Source organism: Giraffa tippelskirchi, chromosome 13, assembly GCF_054371585.1.
Source record: "Giraffa tippelskirchi isolate mGirTip1 chromosome 13, T2T-mGirTip1v1.2.pri, whole genome shotgun sequence".
NCBI classification, from domain to species: domain Eukaryota; kingdom Metazoa; phylum Chordata; class Mammalia; order Artiodactyla; family Giraffidae; genus Giraffa; species Giraffa tippelskirchi.
Genome location: NC_137287.1, coordinates 106,490,055 through 106,511,413, shown reverse-complemented (window position 1 = coordinate 106,511,413; position 21,359 = coordinate 106,490,055). Strand labels below are relative to the sequence as shown.

Sequence of the window (21,359 nt, the reverse complement as noted above, 5' to 3'; positions counted from 1 at the left end):
TTCCTTGGAAACATCAAGCATTCTCTCATGTTGGGACCTTTATACTTGCTGTTCTCTCTGACCAGGATGTTCTTTTACATGGGTCACTCTATCATTTCATTCATATTTTTGATCAAATTCAGTATGGCCTTACTGGATCATTCTATCTAAAATAGCACCCTATTATATTTTGTTCTTACTCTTCTTACCAGTTACCATACCTGACATTATATTTATTTGCTTATTGCTTGTCTTTCTCCACTGAAATATAATCTCCATGAGGGCAGGAACTTTGTTTTATTCTCTTTTGTATCTTCAGAATCTAGATTTGAGCCTGGATCATGGTAAATGCTCAGCACATATATATTTGTAATGTATGATTTAAAAAATATATATATATATTTATTTATTTGGCTGCCCTGGGTGTCCATTGTGGAACAAGAGATCTTTAGTTGTGGCATGTGAGATCAAGTTCCCTGACTAGGGACTGAACCTGGGCCCCCTGCATTGGGATTTCCTTATTTGAGTTCAAAATCTGTGATAAAGCAGCAGACACAATTCTCAACATCAACTACACATTGGCCCGGGAACTGCTAATGAATGTACACTGCAGTGGTGCTTCAAGAAGTTTCGCAAAGGAGATGAGAGACTTGAAGATGAGGAGTGTAGTGGCCAGTCATCGGAAGTTGACAACAACCAGCTAAGAGCATCATTGAAGCTGATCCTCTTAGAACTACATGAGAAATTACCGAAGAACTCAATGTCAACCATTCTATCATTGTTCAGCATTTGAAGCAAATTGGAAAGGTGAAAAAGCACCCTTGGTAAGTGAGTGCTTCATGAGCTGACTGCAAATCAGAAAAATCTTTGTTTTGAAGTGTTGTCTTCTCTCACTCTACGCAACAACAAAGAATCATTTTTTGATCGGATTGTGATGATCAACGAAAAGTGGATTTTATATGACAACTGGTGATGACCAGCTCAGTGGCTGGGCCAAGAAGAAGCTCCAAAGCATTTTCCAAAGCCAAACTTGCACTCCCCCAAAAAAAGTCACGGTCACTGTTTGGTGGTCTGCTGCTGGTCTGATCCACTACAGCTTGCTGAATCCCAGTGAAACCATTACATTTGAGAAGCATGCTCAGCAAATCGATGTGATGTACCAAAAACTGCAATGCCTGCAGCCAGCATTGGTCAACAGAATCGGCCAAATTCTTTTCCATGACAACATCAACTGAACGTCATACAACCAACACTTCAAAAGTTGAACCAATTGTGCTATGAAGTTTTGCCTCATCCACCGTATTCACCTGACCTCTCACGAACTGACTACCACTTCTTCAACTATCTTGACAACTTTTTGCAGGGAAAATGCTTCCATAACCAGCAGGAGGCAGAAAATGCTTTCTAAGAGTTCACTGAATCCCAAGGCACAGATTTTTACGCTACAGGAATAAATAAACTTATTTCTCATTGGGAAAAATTGATTGTAATGGTTCCCACTTTGATTAATAAAGCTGTGTTTGAGTCTAGTTATAATGATTTAAAAATCACGGTCAGAAACCACAATTACGTTTGCCCCAACCTAATATTTTCTAAGGAAACATGTATAAGTATGTGAAAGCAAGCATTAAAAAAAATCTGGAAGGGAATTCAATTTTAGAGAGGGTGGAAAGTTGGGATTCAAGGTGGTGGTAAAAAGGGACTTTAGCTTTATCTGTAATATGCTAATTTTAAGAAAAGAGAGTATAGGTATAAATCTGACTTTTAATTTAAAATTAATAAATTAAAATTTATAAAGCAGAGAGTTACAAACTTCAACTAGATCCTCCATATTCACTGGCCCCTTTTTCTTTCAGTCTCTGTTAAACTTTAAACTTTCTTCTTCTTCTGAACTACAATCTCATACCATCTGCCATCCTTTGAGCAGAAAATTCTCCTGCCAAGAGAAAATAGAAGCCATCAGAAAGGAAGTTAAATATCAGTCTTCTCTATTGTCTTCTACATCTTAGTTCATTAACTCTTGTGTGAATTATTTACTTGATCTTAAACCTGGTGGCTCAGACAGTAAAGAATCTGCCTGCTATGTTGGAGATCCAGGTTCAATCCCTGGGTGGCAAAGATCCCTTGGAGAAGGGAACAATTACCCACTCCAGTATTCTTGCCTGGAGAATTCCATAGTCAAAGGAGCCTGGAGAGCTACAGTCTATGTGGTTACAAAGAGTCAGACACAACTGAGTGACTAACACTTTCACTTTTCAAACCTGTATAGTTTTTGTATCACATTTGCATCTTTAAACTGATTAACAAGAATATTGCTCTTATCGTTTATAATATGTGATGCCACTTGTCCTAACTTCCCTGTAGGAGCACTTTGTTGTTGTTTAGTCACTAAGTCATGTCTGATTCTTTGCGATCCCATGGACTGTAGCATGACAGGCTTCTCTGTCCATGGGATTTCCCAAGCAAGAATACTGGAGTGGGCTGTAATTTCCTTTTCTAGGGATGTTTCTGACCCAGGGATTGAACTGGAGGCTCCTGCACTGGCAGGTGGATTCTTTACCACTGAGCTACCAGTGAAGCCCACAGGAGCACTATACCACTGTTTTCAATTCCAAACACATAAACTGCTCACTTGAGTGGAGAAAGCATATAAAGGGTAATTTCCCACGTTATTCTCTAGTTTAGCTCTTCGTTGTTTCCTTCATAGCACTTACCGCAATTTTAAACTATTTTATTTTTCTCATTGGCTTACTCTTGTGTGCCCGGCCCTCCCACTAAGTCTATGAGCTCCAGGAAGCCAGTATCCACACCTGTTTTAGGTCCAGCACACAGTGAACCGGTCATAGGTCTATAGTCAATGGGTCTATATGTTGACTGAATGAAAAGTAAGGAAGTCCTTCAACATTCTGCCCCTCTGCCCCCCCCCCCATAATCCCAGGAACACCCACACCTTCTCTCCTCTAATGTTCTTGGGGTACAATGAATGCAAGAGGTCTTCTGGCTAAAGCCATTCTCTCTCACTTTCGGAGGAAACGTCTTGCATCCTTGCATCTTCTATATCTTCTTCAACTTTATAATAATTTCCTATCAATACTCAAAGATGCTCCCAACTGCAATCAACCTACCAGAAACCCCTAACGTTCCTTTCTCAGGTTTCAAGTCAGCATGTGATCACCCTCTTCCCCTGAATTTCAGGACTCAGCCGTGTCCTATGACCCTCCTTCTCCTCCGGCTCGTTTCAGGGAGTCTTAAAATGCTGGGATTTCCCCCAAGATCCTGTAATTTTCAACCGCTGGGGATAAGGCGGTAATCCTAATGGGGACAGAGTCTGGGAAAGAGGAACTCCGACAAGGAAGTGCTGAGGAGTGAGGCGGGTTAAGAAGAGAGCTACGAAAATCCCGAGGCAGATGTCACAGAGGACTGGTGTTGTGAAGACGACATGGGTCTCTGTGACGCTCCTGATCGAGACTAGACAGAGTGGGAGGCGCGCGTTCGCGTTCCGACTGTCCGGCCGCGCGCCCGGGCCCTGCCTTTCCGTGCACAGCGGGGAAAGCGCGCGCTCGTGCGCCCAGCGGCCTCTGTGCGCCTGCGCTGCGGTTGCCGGGCACCAGCCCGCGAAAAGACAACCTAGTGGAGGGGTGGCGGCAGCGGGGATTCCGGAAGCCCATCCTTCACCCGGAAATGGTTGTCGAGAAACATGGCGTTGCTGGTGCGAGTCCTTGTGAGTGAAGGAGTAATTATGTGCGGTCGCCCGCCGGATTCCCGGGTTGGAGTTGGAGAGGGCGGGACGGGGACAAGTGGACGGAAGTGCAGGAGCGGAGCTTGTGCGGTAGCGGGGCCGCCTTTCTGTGGGGAAACTGAGGCAGCTTCCCAGTCCCCCGGACCCTCGATTTTTCCGTGCCTTTCTCCTCTTTGGAGAAGGGAGGGGAGTGACTTCAGACCTAAATTTGACGAAACTTGCTTTTCCTTGGTCACCACCTGTGACTCCTTACAGGGAGAGAGGGAGATCCGCATTCTAATTCCTGTTCTGTCACTAATGCACATGGTGACCTTGGGCAAGTCACTTTAGGGCTTCAGAGTCCCTAGGCGCAAAGCGAGGACGTAAATCTGCAGGTTCTTCAAATTCTGAGGTTCTCTGGCTTTATCGGAGGGATCAGTAGATTAATTCTTAACCGTACAGCTAAGTGGAATACTATTATAGGTTGTTGGAGTGAAAGCTACAGGAGAACTTGGGTCGTATCAGTTGTTTTTACTCTGCCTAGCGCAGTTTGTGGCACATCATAGGTGTTAAATAAATATTTGTTGAAGGAATGAATGAAATAAGTTAGGAAGAACTATTATACACTTGACTAATTCACACCCATATGGGAAGCTGCTGCACCTCTTGTGACTCAGTCCTGTCCTTCTAGCGGATTCTTACTTCTAGGAATTAAATAGAACAAAAATTAGGATACAGAGCTTGGTTCCTAGTTATGGAAGGATGGGAGAGTTTATACTTTCAGCAGGTCTTTAAAAAACTGGGTCAAGGGCATTATTTTTTGTAGCAGATCTCTAGTCTTTCCCATTCTGTTGTTTTCCTCTATTTCTTTGCATTCCTGCCTCTAGCTTTCCTTTGAGTTACAATATTAGGGACACTTGTTTCTAATCTTTTTATATGTGGCTTGTATGGACCGCATTTTACTTCTTGTATTTCTTGTCAGCCTAGCAAAGTACAGTGCCCTCTATTGTTGTGTAGTAAATGTTTGAAGAGTAGCTCCTTCAAACAGTGGCTCAGTTGGTAAAGAATCTGCCTGCAATGCAGGAGACCTGTGTTCGATCCCTGGGTCGGGAAGATCCCCTGGAGAAGGAAATGGCACCAACTCCAGTACTCTTGCCTGGAGACTTCCATGGACAGAGGAACCAGGCAGGTTATAGTTTACGGGGTCGCAAAGAGTCAGACAAGACTGTGTGACTTTCACTTTCATAGATAACTTTCCTTCAAACAGAAAGTCACCCACTGAAGTAATTGCTGATGCCAGGGCAGAAATTGATTTGGATCTGAGGACTGCTGAGGAAATGGCAACTAGGATGTCAAAAGTGTTTTTCAGATGGATATTTGTGGGGAGAAAATGAGGATTTTGTTGGGCTGTAAATGTGAAATGAATACCTTGACTCCTTTTGGAAGTTAGTGGCTGCCCCAGCTGAGCATGCCGCTGAGCTTGTGGATGGTTGCAGGTTCATTTCTTTTTGGTAGCATCCATTGAAACCACCTCTCTAACTGCTTCTATTAGTTGAATCTCCCCCTCTCCCCATTTATCTCTTTCTAGTCATCTTTTTAAGTGAAAAACCAAGAGTAGATAAGGAACGTCTCTTTCACGTTATACTGTATACTGTAATTCTTTGAAGTCTTATCATGTGTTAAAATGTAGTATGTAACAAAGCGACTTGGGACTAGAGAGTGACAGTAAACATGAAAGTAGCAGATATTTATTGATCCCTTATGCTGAAGAGGCATTTGGGTTAGGCACGGTGAGGAATTCACAAAAGGAAAATGCACCTGTCTAGGAGTCAGAAGGGCCTTGTTTGAAAGCTTGGCCCCATTACCGACTATGGATATGGCCCTGAGCAAGTCAACTAATTTCTCTGAGCTTCAGGTTTTCTTAAGGGTAAATTTGATAGGGTTGATCAGAGAATCAGTTGTTACAAGTGATACTTCAAATGCTTTTCTTCCCTTTTATTCAGCAACTATTTTGAGTGTTTACTACATCCTGGGAACTCTCCAACGGGCCAAAAATGAAAAACATAGACCTTATTCTCATGCTTATAATCTAATAGAGACAAAAAAGAAAACTACTAGTACAGTTCTTGAAATGCTGTGATAGAAGTCTGAACTAGGTGCTCTGGTAGCAGAGTAGAAAGGCAGCTAACCCACACTGAGGATGAGCATTTTAGATACTTAATTAAATGGGGAATAGAGGAAAGGGCATAGAGCAGAAGCATTAGCTTGTGTTACTGTGCTAGACAGTCAAGGAGCTGTAAGTAAATCTTTGGCTGGACTTAAGGGCCCTTGTGGGGAAATGGCAGGAGAGGAGGCATTACCTTGCATGTCAGTGTTAGGAGTTGGACATTTACCTTAAGGCAGAGGGCAGCCATTGAAATATTTTAAACAAAGGGAGGATTTATTTTTAAAGGTTTTTTTTACGCATTTACTATTTTTTCTTATTTAAAATTTTGAAATTGAGGAATAATTGACGTACAGTAAATCACATTTATTTAATTGTATAATTTGATAAGTTTTGACACAAGTATACACCTGAAAAGTCATAAGCATAATAAAATTAATGAACATATCTGTCACTCCCCCAAATTTCTTTGTGCCTTTTTTCAGTCCTTTTCTTGTATTTGTCTGCCTGTTTCCAACCACCCTTGATCAGGGGGAACACTTTGTTTCTCCTCTCGTTTTTAAATTGAAATTAAAATTTTATTTTGAAAGTACAAAAAAGTAAAGAAAAAAATTCGACATAGTAAACACTCATATATTTACTACTAGATTTTTGTTTTAATAGATCCTTGTAACAGGGATGAATTTAACAGATGGATGAGTCAGAGAGGGCTGAGATTAGAGTCCCCATGGTCAGTGAGAAACTACTTAAGTAATCCTGGAAGAAGTGATAAAGGCCTGTACTAAGGGGGCAGGGACAATGTGGTGAAAGAAAGGATGGTTTCAAGAAATACTGAAGAGAGCGAGTCTGCAGGGCTTGGTGAGAGTTAGAGGTAAAGGATGAAGAAGAGGAAAGAGTCTAACAGTGAGTTCCAGGTCAGCCTAGGATGAGTGAGTTCATAGCAGTGTTCTTCACTGAGAAAATCTAGCTGGAGATTTTTTTTTTCTTTTTTGCAGCTGGAGATTTGGTGTTCAGGAGAGAGAACTGAAATATAGGTTGTAGTTGAAACAAGAAGTTGTGATTTCTCGAGCAATAGTATTGATAACTGATATTTTAATATTTATAGGGTGTTTACTATGTGGTAATTACCTTTAAATACTTTATATATGTGAACTTAACTAAATCCTTACGACAGCCCTTTGAAAAGGTAGGCACTGTTATCTCCTCATTTTGCAGATAAAAGAAATTGAACCACTGAAAGGTAGTATTCCTGGAACATTCTCATTAGTATCACCTTACTTTTTCCTCTTTCTGTCTTTTTGACCAGTTTTTACCCTTCTTCACCAGTGGGTTTGGGAAGGAGGAGTAAACTGAAACACTGCTATTGCTGAGTAGCTCTAGCAGAGGAACTGAACATTTAAGTAGTGCACTGGGACTTTCTTATAGTTCTGTGAGCTGTTCTGGGCATTGGTAATAATTTTTACTTTTCTTTGACAATAGTAGAAATTGCAGAAACCACACTATTTTACATTTATATCTGCAAAGCACCAGGGTTTAAACTTCTCCACATCTTCACTGACATTGTTATTTTCTGTTGTTTTTTTTTTTTTTATCGTTAGTTCAGTTGAGTCACTCAGTCGTGTCCAACTCTTTGCAACCCCATGGACTGCAGGATGCCAGGCTTCCCTGTCCATCACCAACTCCCGGAGCTTGCTTAAACTCATGTCCATCAAGTCTGTGATGCCATCCAACCATCTTATCCTCTGTCGTCCCCTTCTCCTTCTGCCTTCAATCTTTCCCAGCATCAGGGTCTTTTCCAGTGAATCAGTTCTTCAAATCAGGTGGCTAAAATATTGGAGCTTCAGCTTCAGCATCAGTCCTTCCAATGAATATTCAGGATTGATTGCTTTAGGGTGGACTGGTTTGATCTCCTTGCAGTCCAAGGGACTCTCAAGAGTCTTCAACACCACAGTCAAAAGCATCAATTCTTTGATGCTCAGCCTTCTTTATGGTCCACCTCTCACATCCATACATGACTATTGGAAAAACCGTAACTTTGACTATATGGACATTTGTTGGCAATGTAATGTGTCTGATTTTTAATACACTGTCTAGGTTTGTCATAGCTTTTCTTCCAAGGAGCAAGCATCTTTTAATTTCACGGCTGCAGTCACCATCTGCTGTGATTTTGGAGCCAGAGAGAATAAAGTCTCTCGCTGTTTCCATTGTTTCTCCATCTATTTGCCATGGAGTGATGGGACGGGATGTCATGATTTTAGTTTTTGATTGCTGAGTTTTAAGCCAGCTTTTTCACTCTCCTTTTTTTTTTAAATCATAGTGGCCATCATAATGGGTTTGAGATGATACCTCCTTATAGTTTTGATTTGTATTTCTCTAGTTGTTCAAGTTCTGTGCCCATTTTACAAAATAATTAATTAGTTATTTTTGGCTCTTCAGGGTTTTCATTGCTGCACGCGGGTTTTGTCTAGTTGTGGCAGGTGGGGGCTACTCTGTTGCAGAGCATGGGCTTCTTATTGCAGTGGTTTCTCTTGGGGAGCGTGGGCTCTAGGTGCACAGGCTTCAGTAGTTGCGGCACATGGGCTCAGTAGTTGTGGTTCCCAGGTTCTAGAGCACAGGCTTAATAGTTGTGGCACATGGACTTAGATGCTTCAAGGCATGTGGGGTCTTCCTGGATCAGAGATCAAACCCGTGTTCCTGCATTGGCAGGTGGATTCTTTACCACTGAACCACCAGGGAAGCCCTGTGCCCATTTTTTAAATTAGGTTATTTTTTTGTTTTTGAATTGTCTGAATTCTTTATGTTTTTAGTCAGTCCATTATCAGGTATATGATTTGAAAATATTTTCTCCCAGTCCATTGGTTGCCTTTTCACTTTACTGATAGTATTCTTTGATGCACAGAAGCTTTTAATTTTAACGAAGTCCAACTTAACTATTTTTTATTGCCTCTGCTTTTGGTAATATATCTATGAAGTCATTGCCCAATCTAAGGTCATGAAATGTTTCCCTTATGTTTTGCTTTAAGAGTTTCATAGTTTTAGGCCTTATGTTTAGGTCTTAGATCCATTTTGAGTTAATTTTTATATATGATATAAGGTTTTACTGTATTTTTTGTTATTTTCTTAGTGTTTGCTCTGGGAATTACAACTAATATCTTAATTTCTAATAATTAATTTAAATTAAATACCAATGTGATTTCAATAATGTATAAAAATTATGATTCAGTATTGCTTCATTACTTCCCTCCTTCTTTGTGCCATTATTGTCATTCAAATTACATCTTTATACATTGTGTGCCCTTCAGTACAGATTTATAATTATTTTTTTATGCAGTGTCTTTTAAATTAAAAATGAAAGTAAGAAAATTATAGGCAAAATATTTATACTATTTTTAGTATTTATCCAAATATTTATCCAAATATTTACCTTTATTAGTGCAATTTATTTTTTCATGTGGGTTTGAGTTTCTATACTGTCAAAGGTATCATTTCAGCCTGAAGTTCTCCCTTTAGTATTTGTTGCAGGCCAGGTCTGTTGTTGACAGATTCTCTCAGTTTTTGTTTATATAAAAATTCTTAATTTTTCCTTCACATTTGAATGAAAGTTTTGTTGGGTATAGATTTCTTGTTTGACATTCTCCCCTCTACTACTTCCAACATTTTGAGTGTTTCATCCCACTGCCTTTTGGCCCCCATGGTTTTTGAGAAATACAGCTATTAATATTGAGGATCTCATACACCATGAGTCCCTTCTCTTACTGCTTCCAAGATTTATATCTTTCCACAACTTGATTGTGATATTTTAATTTGTGAATCTCTCTGCATTTATCCTATTTGGAGTTAGTTGAGCTTCTTGAATTTATAGATCGTTTTCCATCAAATTTTACATATTTCTGCCAGTATTCACATATTTTTTTCCTGTTCTTTAAATTTCTCTCCTCTCCAGCTGACACGCCCATTATACTTATGTTGGTATGTTTGATGGTATAGGTACATTTGATGGTAAGTCTCTGAGGCTCTGTTAAATTTTCTTAATTTTTTTTCTTTCTGTTTCTCGGGTGGATAATCTCAATCTATTTTTAAGGTCACTGATTCTTTTGCTCAAATCTGCTGTTAAACTTCTCTAGTGACATGTTCATTTTATTTATTGTTTTTTTCAACTCAGGAATTTTTATTTAGCTTTTTGTAAAAATTTCTCTTTATTGATATTCTTTATTTGGTGAGATACTGTTCTTATATTTCATTTTAGTTCTTTAGACATGATTTCCTTTAGATGTTAAATTTTTTAAATAGCTGATTCAAAGTCTCCGTTGAGTTTGTCTAATGTCTAGGCTTCTTCAGGGGAAGGTTCTGTTGATTTTTTTTCCCCTTTGTATGAATCATACTTTTTTGTTTTATTGTATTTCATAAGTTTTTGTTGAAAACTGAACATTTTAAATAATACTATGCGGCAGCTCTGGAGATCAGGACTTTCCCCAGAGTTTGCTGTTAATTTTCTGTTTAGTGACTTCTCTGAATTAATTGTGTCAAGTCTGTATTCTTTGTTGTGTGCTCTCTGCTCTGTTAGCTTAGTGGTCAAGTAATGACTGGATGGAGATTTCCTTAAATTCCTGGAACCAGTGAGTCTTTCAGTATTTGTTGAGGGGCTCTGTGTGCATTTTGGAGCATGCTTTCAATATTTTGCTGGTCATTTGACAGTTCTGCCTTAACCTTCACTTCCTGCTTGTGCAGCGCCTCAGGGTCAACCAGAGATGAGAGCTTTAGGGCAGTCTCAGGTCTTTCCTTTTCTGGGTGTGTGCACAGACCTGAGCATCCACATGGCCTTCAGAGTCCCAGGAGCGTGTCAGAGCTTTTCAAGGCCCTTACGAATATCTCATTCCCTTGATTCTCCTTTAAACTTTTTGGCTAGCCTATTATTTTCCCAAGTATTATGTACTACCTCAGGCAGTCACAAAGTTAAACAGTTGCCTCTATTTTGATGGTTGGATGGCATCATTGACTCAATGAACAGAAGTTTGAGCAAACTCCAGGAGATAGTGAAGGACAGGAAAGCCTGGCATGCTGCAGTCCACGAGGTTGCAAAGAGTAGGACATGACTGAGCGACTAAACAACAACAACAAACAAATCGCTCCTGGGGAAAATGGTTTTCATACTGGGAGAGTTCCTCTTGGATGGATGGAATCTTCCAGGGAACTGCTAGACAGATCAAATAGTTCCAGACATTTGTGAATAAGGTTTGAGGAACTTCAACCCCATTCAGGATTCAACTTTTCTCCACAGAAGACTGGCTCCTTTTAATAAATATTTCTGTTTAGAAGCCAAGTTTGGATGCTGTATGTAGTCATTGCAACTGGGGTTTCATTGCTTCCAGGCTTTATCAGCACTGCTGCTGCTGCTGCTGCTAAGTCGCTTCAGTCGTGTCCTACCCTGTGCGACCCCATAGACGGCAGCCCACCAGGCTCCCCAGTCCCTGGGATTCTCCAGGCAAGAGTACTGGAGTGGGTTGCCATTTCCTTCTCCATTTATCAGTACAGGGGTAGGAAATATATATATGTGTATACATATACATGGGCTTCCCTGGTGGCTCAGTGGTAAAGAACCCACTGACCAATGCATGAGACACAGGTGTGATCCCTGGGTTGGGACGATCCCTTGGAGAAGCAAACGGCAACCCACTCTAGTATTCTTGCCTAGGAAATCCCATGGACAGAACAGCCTGGTGGGATGTGGTCCATGGGATCACAAAAGAGTCAGACTCGGCTTAGCAACTAAACAACAACAACATACATACACATAATACACATACATATTGATTTCTTTATTTATCGCTATATATTAAAAACTCATACCAGTTATTCTAAATACAGCCCAATAGCACAGGGTTTATTCTATCCTTTTGCCTTTTCATATTGGTTAACTCCTTTGTCTGATAGAAACCCGACCCCTCATCCTTAATATATTTACTGATTTGCTCAAATCTTGCATTTGTGAATTCATATACTTGCTAAAATTTATTTGTAACCCAAGTCAATACTTGTGGTGCTTTTGCAATCATTTGTGAACATGTACAGAGGGGTGAAAAACTTGACTGTAACTTGCGTGTTACTAGCTGAGGTGATACTTTGACTTTCTGTTTCACCTCTTATACTGTAAACAGATATCCTTCTCGTAGTCTATTTAGTGACTTTTTTTTTTTTTTTTGCATTTTTGTGCTCTTGTTCCTTATTTGCTTGTGTAAAATGCATCCCATATGTAGTGCTAAAGTGCTGTGTAGTGTTGCTAAGTGCAGGAAGGCTGTGATGTTTCTTATGGAGAAAATTCATATGTTAGAGAAGTTTTATTCAGGAGTGAGTTATAATTCTGTTCACTGTGAGTTCAGTGTTAGTGAACCAACATATTTGACATAATGAATTAACATTTATTAAGTAAGGTGTCTTTAAACCAAAACACACAAAACAAGATCATATGTTGATTGGCTGATGAAAATGTTGTGACCAGAGGCTTGCAGGAACCTAACCCTCTGTTTCTCCTAGGAGCAGTGGTTCAGTGTTTGCTAACTCTGTTTGTGGTCACTTTGTAGAACGTAACTATGGGGAATAGAAGAATCGACTATCTGTCAAGTCTTTTCCATCTCATCAGTGAGCAAAGTAAAATACTGTGTGTCTTTAAAACCACATGAAGAAACAGTCTGTGGGTTGATTATAGTCAGAAAAAGAGCTAATGTGTCAGAATATTTTGAAATACAATGTAAGATCACCTGCAAATTGCTAATGCACAGGAAATGCAAACATAAAACCTACCTTTAAAATTTTGGTTTTGAAATGTTGATGACACAAAAGGATGATAAAACCAGTTCCCACTTATAATGGTGTTATAGTATCCTAAATTAAGGTAATGACTTTAAACCACTGGAAATTTTTTCTGAACTTAGGAGAATTGAAGTTTGCTAATTGTTGTAGACCTAATATATTGGTACCTATAAGAGGATGATCAGTACTTCCACAGATTTGTATATTTATAAATGAAGTGTCAGGAGAGATGGGAAGGGAAAAGGACTTAGTAGAGTCAGTAGAACCAGAATTTGGCATCTAGGTTGAAGCAAATGAGCTCATGGTTTGGGTAGAAGTGAAGAAGAGAGTCTCAGAGGAACTGACTGCACAGGGATTAGCTTGTGTGGAGAGGAGCAGTAATTCTCAAAGCAGGGAATATGAGTCAAGTTTTGGAACTGCTGAGTGGAGAATGCAGGGCAGGATATGTAAATATATTTATTGATGGATCTAGAGGAATCCAGTTGGTAAAGATCAGGTGTTTGACTACAGAGGTACTTGGAGGCACTGCAAGCTTTTGAGAAAGGGAATTCCAGGTTCAAAACAATATTTTAAGAAAATGGTTCTTGCTGCTGTGACAGTTTGCTGGGGAAAGAGGAGTTTCTTACATAATTCAGTAACAATTGTTAATAGCAGTAATGAAGCATTTGTGTGTGTGTTTTACTGTTACTTAAGAGCTTTTACAAGTGGTCCTTGGGATACTTCTGTGAGGTAGCTTTTATTATTACCACTTTAAAAGAAAAATTATTTATTTGGCTGTGTCGGATCTTAGTTATAGCATGCAAGATCTTTCATTCCGCATGTAGGCAGGCTTCTATCTAGTTGCAGCTTGCAGGCTTGCATGGGCTCAGTATTTGTGGCACATGGGCTTAGTTGCCCCGTGGTATTTGGATTCTTAGTTCCCTGACCAGGGATCGAACCAAGTCCCCTGCAGTGCAAGTCAGATTCTTAACCACTGGACCACCAGGGAAGTCCCTATTCTCACTTTTACATAGGGGAAACAGAGGTCCAGAGTGTTGAGTCACAGATTCATGGTCACATAGCTATTTAATGGTAGGCTTGCAATTCAAACACCTCAGTTTCAATTAAGGGTTTGGACAAATTATTGTTATAGGATTAGAGAAGGAAAGGACAGAGCTGATTGTTCCTTTCTTCTAATAAGAAGAAGGATTGGCATGAGACCAAATAGAATCAAATATTAGAGAAAATTTTATTGATGTTGGAAAACATATGATGAAATTCTTCAGAAAATCCAAAAGTTTGCGTTGTTCCTACTTGTAATTTCCTCTTACCCTTTTTTCCCCCTGTGTTTGGGCCTGAATCTGCTGAAGTTTCATCTTACCACATATTTACATTTTTAGGAAAGGAACTGACACTGAATGATCTGGTAAATGTGTCAGCTGTTAGTAAACAAGAAGCCAATAATTGTATCTCATTTGAAAACAGTCCCAACAGGTGAAACCTCTGCTGAAGTAAAATCCTGTTTTTAAGCTTTAATTTTCATTTGAAACATAAGTTGCTGTGATTAGCCTGTTAGAAACAGTTACACAGTTTTAGAAATGAGATACTTTGGAAAGCATCTCTAGATTTAAAATTCTTTTTTTTTTTTTTTTAATAAATCATTTACACAGTTTAGAGACCCATGGAGAGGTCAAGGCTGACTGGTTAAAATTCTTAACCTCTCTCTCCCCGTTACCTACCCCTGGCCCTTCCTGTCTACTCATGAGGAAATGGAGATTCAGCTTCAAGGTAATATTTTATTGAGTTGGACATACTGCAAATTACATTTTTCCTCTTAAAATCCTGAGAGGTGTAGGGATTTTTATTTATTTTATAGAAGAGGCAACAAAGATTCACAGTTCACTGACAGTGGAACTGTGAGTCAAATCAGTGCTTTCTAAGTACAGGACTCTTCCCATAGTATTATGCTGTATTTTAATTGGTTCAAGCCTAGGTCACAGAGTGTTAGAGCTAGGACTTTGGAGATATTTCCTTTACCTTTTCATTCCATAAACGAGCTTGGGTCCAGGAATTGGGCTGCTTGGATTCAAATCTTAATCCTATCATTTATTAACCATATGATCTTAGGAAGTTACTTATCCTATCCTTACTTCCATTTCTTTATCCATATACGTGGGATAGTAACAGTAGTAACATGGATTTGATCCCTGATCCGGGAAGATCCCTGGAGAAGGAAATGGCAACCCACTCCAGTATTCTTGCCTGGGAAATCCCATAGTCAGATGAGCCTGGCACTACAGTTCATGGGGTTGCAAAAGAGTCGGACACAACTCAGAGGCTAAATAGCAACAATAAATATTACTAATGATTGTTAAGAGGAAAATGAGCATCATAGAGGTTTAATTACTTCTAAAGATTATATTAAAGTAGCTGAGTTTAAACTGGAATCTGGATCTTTTACTCCTAGTATTGTAGTTGATGGGGCTTCCCAGGTGGCACAGTGGTGAAGAATCTGCCTGCCAATGCAGGGAACGCAGGTTTGATCCCTGGGTCGAGAAGATCCCCTGGAGTAGGAAATGGCAACTCGTTCCAGTTTTCTTGCCTGGAAAATTCCATAGACAGAGGAGCCTGGCTGGCTACAGTCCATGGGGTTGCAAAGAGCTGAATATGACTGAACAACTGAGCTCTCACACACATGCACACACATTGTAACTGATGCTTGGCAAAGTGTTTTCAGACAGTTTTTATATCCAGTCTTCATTATGGCCCTATCAGGTCTACAAGTTATGTGAGAGAAACCCTTGGATTCCCCAGAGTTGGTTTCTAGAATAGAGATTTCCAGTGCTGTGTACAGCGATGCCATTTATACAATGGATTGCATTTCAGATTCGTAAAATAAAGCATTCTTCTCATTGAGCAAGCTAGAGCTCCTCCTTTCTCCAGTCTAACCTTTCACTTTAGTCCAGAGACCTTTTTGAGGTGAGTTAATGCCAGAGGGGAAAATTGGACCTCACTCATAGCTCTAACAGCCATTTAGTATCCCTTTGTCTTGGAAGTCAAGTTGCCCAAGTGTATTTTCCCACCCTAAAAATTTCAGCCCTAGTTTCTTCATCCTTTTGGGGATAATGGTAATGCCAGCACTGTTTCGTGTAAAGGGATTTTATGAAGAGCAGATAAATCAGTATTTATGAAAAGGAATCACAAACTAAATGATAAGCTAACTGCAAAATGCCTGAAGTAGGTTTCTTTTGTTACTGTTCTGAGAGGAAGCTCATGTCCTACAGTTTGAGTCAGCTCTTAACTAGAATCCTTTTAGTCTGTGGTAGGCAGGGGTGCATTTTATCTTTGGAGAGATGAGCATGGGCAGCCTTGGTCCTGGTCCTGTTTTGGAAGTTCTCCTTTCATTTGCCGTGTTCTAGAAGGATTTCTAGACTTAGATACACTCTTTGCCTTCTACACATGGAGTCTGATATAGATTCCTGACTATGTTTTTCTTTCTCTAGAGGAACCAGATTAGCATCTTCCAGTGGGTTCCAGGATGCAGCCGACTGCTACTTGCGTCTCGTACACAGGGACAGCGGGGCAGGGCTCTGTCTGGTACTTTCCAGGTAAGATTTGTTGTTCCTTTGCTTGCTATGAAAAAACCTTAGTGTTAATGTGCAAATGTCATGTATTTATAGATTAACCAACCAAATTGTGTGATGGAAAAACCTCATGAGACCACTTCTGGGTCTCTGTGGTGCCAGCTCAGGACTGATCCTTACTGTATGGTGTCTAGGGCGTGGCTTCTAAATACCCCAGTGGTGGAACTTAGCCTAGGATACCATGGTACAGTCTGATGATTTTTACTGTTGGGAGTGTTTCCAGATATTCATCTGAGAGTTAACCTTTCTTCAGTTTTCTTCTTGTAGCCACTTTTACCTGGAGTAAGAAAATGTTTCTTTTTTTCCTTTTTATGAACATAAAATTAGAGGAACAATTATTTGAGGCCTTAGTTTACCACTGATCACCTGATCCATTATAATGTAGTTTACTTTGGACCCTCCTTGAGGATTTCTTTTCCTGATTTTTGCTAATTATACAAATAATTCAATAATAAAGGTAATAAAAATCAGCCATGACTTCAAACCTGTAAACATCTGCTGGTCCTTTCCTAGTCTTTGAGTATGTGTGTGTGTACTAATTTTTTCCTTAGGTACCTGAACAAATATCTACAGAATTTTATGTTCTGGTGCTTTTTCACATATTAGAGCAGACATTATTCATGTTTTAGACACATTCCATAATTAATTTTTGAAATGGCTACGTGTTATTCTACTTATTTAGCTTTTATTTATGTTAAAATTATTTCTAATTTTTTTGTCATAGTAGACTTTAATGTGGTTACCATTTTCTTGCTGTATAATTTTTCTTATTTTAAATTATTTATTAAGGATAAACTAGGAGAGTACACCCTAGGTCAAAGGATGTGAGCAATTTTCCTCTCCAAAAAGTTGTTTTAATTTATACTGCCACCAGCAATGTTTATATAACTAGTTTTTCATCATTACTTCCCCTAAATTGTATTTTTTTTTTTTTAATTTATTTATCTTCTGTCTCGGGTCTTAGTTGCATCATGCAGGATCTTCGTTGCTGTGCATAGACCCTCCGGTTGTGGCTTGTGGGCTTAGTTGAGGCATGTGGGATCTTAGTTTCCTGACCAGGGTTCGAACCCACGTCCCCTACATTGAAAGGCAGAACCACTGGACCACCAGGGAAGTCCCTAAATTGGATGTTTTTTAAAAATTTAAACTAATTGGGTAGAAAATGTTGCCTGTTTTGCTTAGCATTTCTTTATCAGGGTTAAACATTTTTCTGTGTTTATCAGTTGTATTCTGGTTTGTAAAAACTGTATGCTTTTATCATTTCTTCATTTATCTACTGGGAATTTATTTTTATTACCAATTTATGTAAATTCCTTTTGTAGCCATTAATCTTTTTCATATTTAATGCAATGAAAATTTATTTTTGATGTATAAATTATATACTATGTAATTTATTTATATAAGCATTACTAACAAAATATGTTAAAATGCAGAGTAATTCCCTTCAATTAGTATATAAGGCTTGCCCTTCTGAGAATGTCTTGTTTGTCCCTGTATTTCCTGGGCTTCTCACTGAGGCTGGCACAGAGGAGGCAATAAATGAGTGAATGAAGAACATGTTTGTGCGGAAGAGGGATCTACTTTAGTCAGGTAGCTATTTCTTTCCAGAAGTTTTTGGGCTGTGTTCTGTTTTTCTCTGTGTATGCATTGAAAAATTATTTATTTATTTTTGGCTGTGCTGGGTCTTCATTGCTGCCTGGGCTTCTATCTAGTTGCAGAGACCAGGGGCTACTCTCCGGTTGTGGCACCTCGGCTTCTCTTAGTTGCGGAGTGCAGGTTCTAGGGCGGGCAACTTCCTTAGTAATGGTGCTGGGGCTCAGTAGTTTTGGCGCATGGGCTTAGTTGCCCTGAGGCATGTGGAATCTTCCTGGACCAGGGACTGAACCTGTGTTCCCTGCATTGGCAGGCAGATTTTTAACCACTGGACCACCAGGGAAGTCCTAGAAAATTTTAATAGAATTTATCCTGTAGCTCTAAGTCATTTGTAAATAATGTGTGCATAGAAGGTGGAAGGGGGAGCTCATCCTATCAGTCTCTGACTTGGGCCTCATTCTTTGAATCAATAAACATTTCTTGGGTATCTAATATGTACCAGGTACTGTATTAGGTTCTCGGACAGCATTATAGCAAGGCATCCATGTAGATAACTTGGAGTTGTTTATCTCATGCTGACAAGATGTCGTTTCAGCCATTGTAAATAAACTGGACATTTTGCCATGTTGACCGTACCTCGCTGGTACATCTTCCCAGTTTTGAGTTCTGGTTGGAAAACTCTGCCTCAGAATGACATCCTCAGGCGCATGTCCGAGAGGGAGGCAGATTTGGCTCAGGATGAGGAAGAACCTTGTGTTAACTAAAATTGTGGTGTAATGGAATGTGTTGGCTATATTTGGCAAAGTAAATTTACTCTTACTGGAAATATTCAAGCAATGATTGGAAGACTGTGTTAGGGGCATGACATAAAAGTATCTTTCATTGGGTGAATGGTAGTATCAGAAGATCTCTAAGGTAATGTCCATTGCTATAATCCTGTTACTATTTTCAAAAGGCTAGGGACTTTGGATTCTCAATTATCTTCTCTAAATAACCTCTCGAAGTTCTATCATACTTTGATGAGTCTACTTTAAAACTTTTTTAAATTTTGAAATAATTTAAAGTTATAAAATGGAGAAGGAAATGGCAACCCACTCCAGTGTTCTTGCCTGGAGAATCCCAGGGACGGGGGAGCCTGGTGGGCTGTCGTCCATGGGGTTGCACAGAGTCGGACATAACTGAAGCGACATAGCAGCAGCAGCAGCAAACTTGTAAAAAAGTGATAAAAATAGTGTTCCCATATATCCTTCATCTAGCTTCCTTTAATGTTAACATCTTATATGACCATAGTGCAGTTATTGGAACCAGGAAGTCAACATTGATGTAATGCTATTAAATAATCTGTATACCTTATTCCAGTTTTTTCCCCCCATCAATTCCTTTTTTGGTTCTCGGTTTGGGTTTGTCTGATATTTTCTTAAAATTAGATTGAGGCTATGCATTTTTGGAAAAAGTGACATTGTTTCCTTCTCATTGTGTCATATCAGGGGATACGTGATGCCAATATGTCTTATTACTGCTGATGTTAACCTTGGTCACTTGGTTATTAATTAAAGTTACTGTTTTCCCCTTTGTAATTAGTATCTTGTGAGAAGATACTTTGAGATGGTACAGATTTCTCATCATACTTTTGCTTATTACTTTTAGCATCCATTGATGGTTCTTTTTTTTAATGGTATGTATGGTAAAATACACATAACAAAGTTACCACCATTTTTAAGTATGCAATTCAGTAGTGTAAAATATAGTCACATTGTTAAACAGTATGTATCTATAGATTTTTCATCTTCCAAAACTGAAAATGTATACCCCGCCTGCCCTTGGCAACCACCTTTCCAGCTTTCTGTTTCTATGATTTTGACGACTTTAATGCTACCTACGGGACTTCCCAGGTGTCACTAGTGGTAAAGAACCCGCCTGCCAATACAAGAGACGTGGGTTCGATCCCTGAGTTGGCCCTAGAGTAGGAAATGACAACCCACTCCAGTATTCTTGCCTGGAAAATTCCATGGACAGAAGAGCCTGGCAGGCTACAGTCCATGGGGTCACGAAAGAGTCAGACATGACTGAGCAACTGAGTACAATGCTACATATGAGTGGAATCATACAGTAATTGTCTTTTTGTTACTTATTTTGCTTGGCATGATGTCTTCAAAGTTCATTTATGTTATAGCATGTGACAAGATTTTTTTCTTTTTTTTTAAAGCTGTATAATATTCCATTGTATTTATTATATATTACAATTTCTTTATCCATTGTTCTGTCAGTGGGCATTTGGGTTGCTTCCACTTCTTGACTATTGTGAAAAATACTTCAGTGAAGATAAGTGTGCAAATATCTCTTCAAACTCCTGCTTTAAATTTTTTTTTTTTTTATATTTAGCTAGAAGTGGTATTGCTGTATCATGTGATAATTCTATTTGTGGTTCTTGACTGCAGTAGTCATTACTGTGGTGTTTGCTTGATGGTCATTTTCTAATTCCATCAATACCTACTCCATTTGTTGACTGGAATTCTACTGTAAGGATGGGCTGTCACTTCCTCTCCATTTATTTGTTTATTCAATTATTTTGTTTGTATCAGTATGAGCTAATGGATATTTATTCTGTGAGTTATAATCTATTCTCATTATTTATTTTGTTGATCAAATTGTCCCATGTTTGGCTGTTGAGAGCTCCTTCAAGTTCTTTTTTACATGCCTTCAGTTTTTGAACACTTCTTTATTTCTTGGGCACCACAAGATGTTCCAGGTTCATGCTGTATTTAATTTGCCCTAGTCCTAGAGTCAACAGTTTCCCTGAGGAGCCCTGGTTCCTCTTATTGGAGAAGAATATTAGGAATATTTAGAAATTAAGATCGGAGTGCTAAGTGTACATTAGCCAATGTTGAACTCTGTTTAGGTTTTTGAAATCAGCTAGGGGAGAGAAGAGAGCTCTGAATATATGTTTTACCCCTTAATGAACTTTACTTCTTTGAGCCTTAGAGTCCTTATTTTTAAAATGGGAAAAAATAGTATCAACTTTGCAAGATTGCTGTGAGATAACAAAAGTAAAACAGCAAGCATACAGGTGCTGGACATATGGGAGATCTTTAGTAAATTGTAACTATGATTTTTGTTGCTATTTATGTTCATGCTCCTTGGGTAAATTTTCTCATCTTGTAAATGGAAACTTGAAAAAAATTTTTTTGTCCTAAAACTACGTTAAGTTGCAGCCTCTCCCTGGGTCTTAGTTTCCTCATCTGTGAAAGGAAAAGGTTGGGCTTAGAAGATCTCTGAGATTCCTTCCAGCTCAAGTGTTGTTATTCTAAGTTACTCCTTAGTTCTTTAATTGCTTTTTCTCCAAGCTAAACAGCCTCAATTCATTTTAACCTTTCCACTAGGAGCTTTTATTCATCTCTTTGATCATTCCTGTGGTTCTTTTCTGGACCTTCTCCAGATTGTCCTTCTATTAAAAAAAAAAAAAAAAACCCACCTA

General features: G+C 39.1%; 1 protein-coding gene and 1 long non-coding RNA gene across 3 annotated transcripts in view; one reads left to right on the top strand and one right to left on the bottom strand.

Moving 5' to 3' along the window:
• Window positions 1–1,723: 1,723 nt before the first annotated feature.
• LOC145533152 (uncharacterized) lies at window positions 1,724–3,563 on the bottom strand. The gene is made up of 2 exons (XR_014073892.1): window positions 3,105–3,563; window positions 1,724–1,915 (listed from the first exon to the last, which is right to left on the bottom strand). It is a non-coding gene; the product is annotated as an uncharacterized LOC145533152 (long non-coding RNA).
• Window positions 3,564–3,666: 103 nt separating this feature from the next.
• The window catches only part of UQCC1 (ubiquinol-cytochrome c reductase complex assembly factor 1), a 92,065-nt gene continuing 74,372 nt past the window's right edge, over window positions 3,667–21,359 (top strand). Inside the window, exons 1-2 of one of the 2 annotated variants that reach the window (XM_081559932.1) lie at window positions 3,667–3,700; window positions 16,151–16,255. In XM_081559932.1, the coding sequence (XP_081416058.1) occupies window positions 3,677–3,700; window positions 16,151–16,255 (129 nt within the window). In that variant the 5' untranslated portion in view covers window positions 3,667–3,676. Of the gene's footprint in view, window positions 3,701–16,150; window positions 16,265–21,359 lie in introns of both variants that reach the window. The other variant, XM_081559931.1, reaches the window with a different exon arrangement.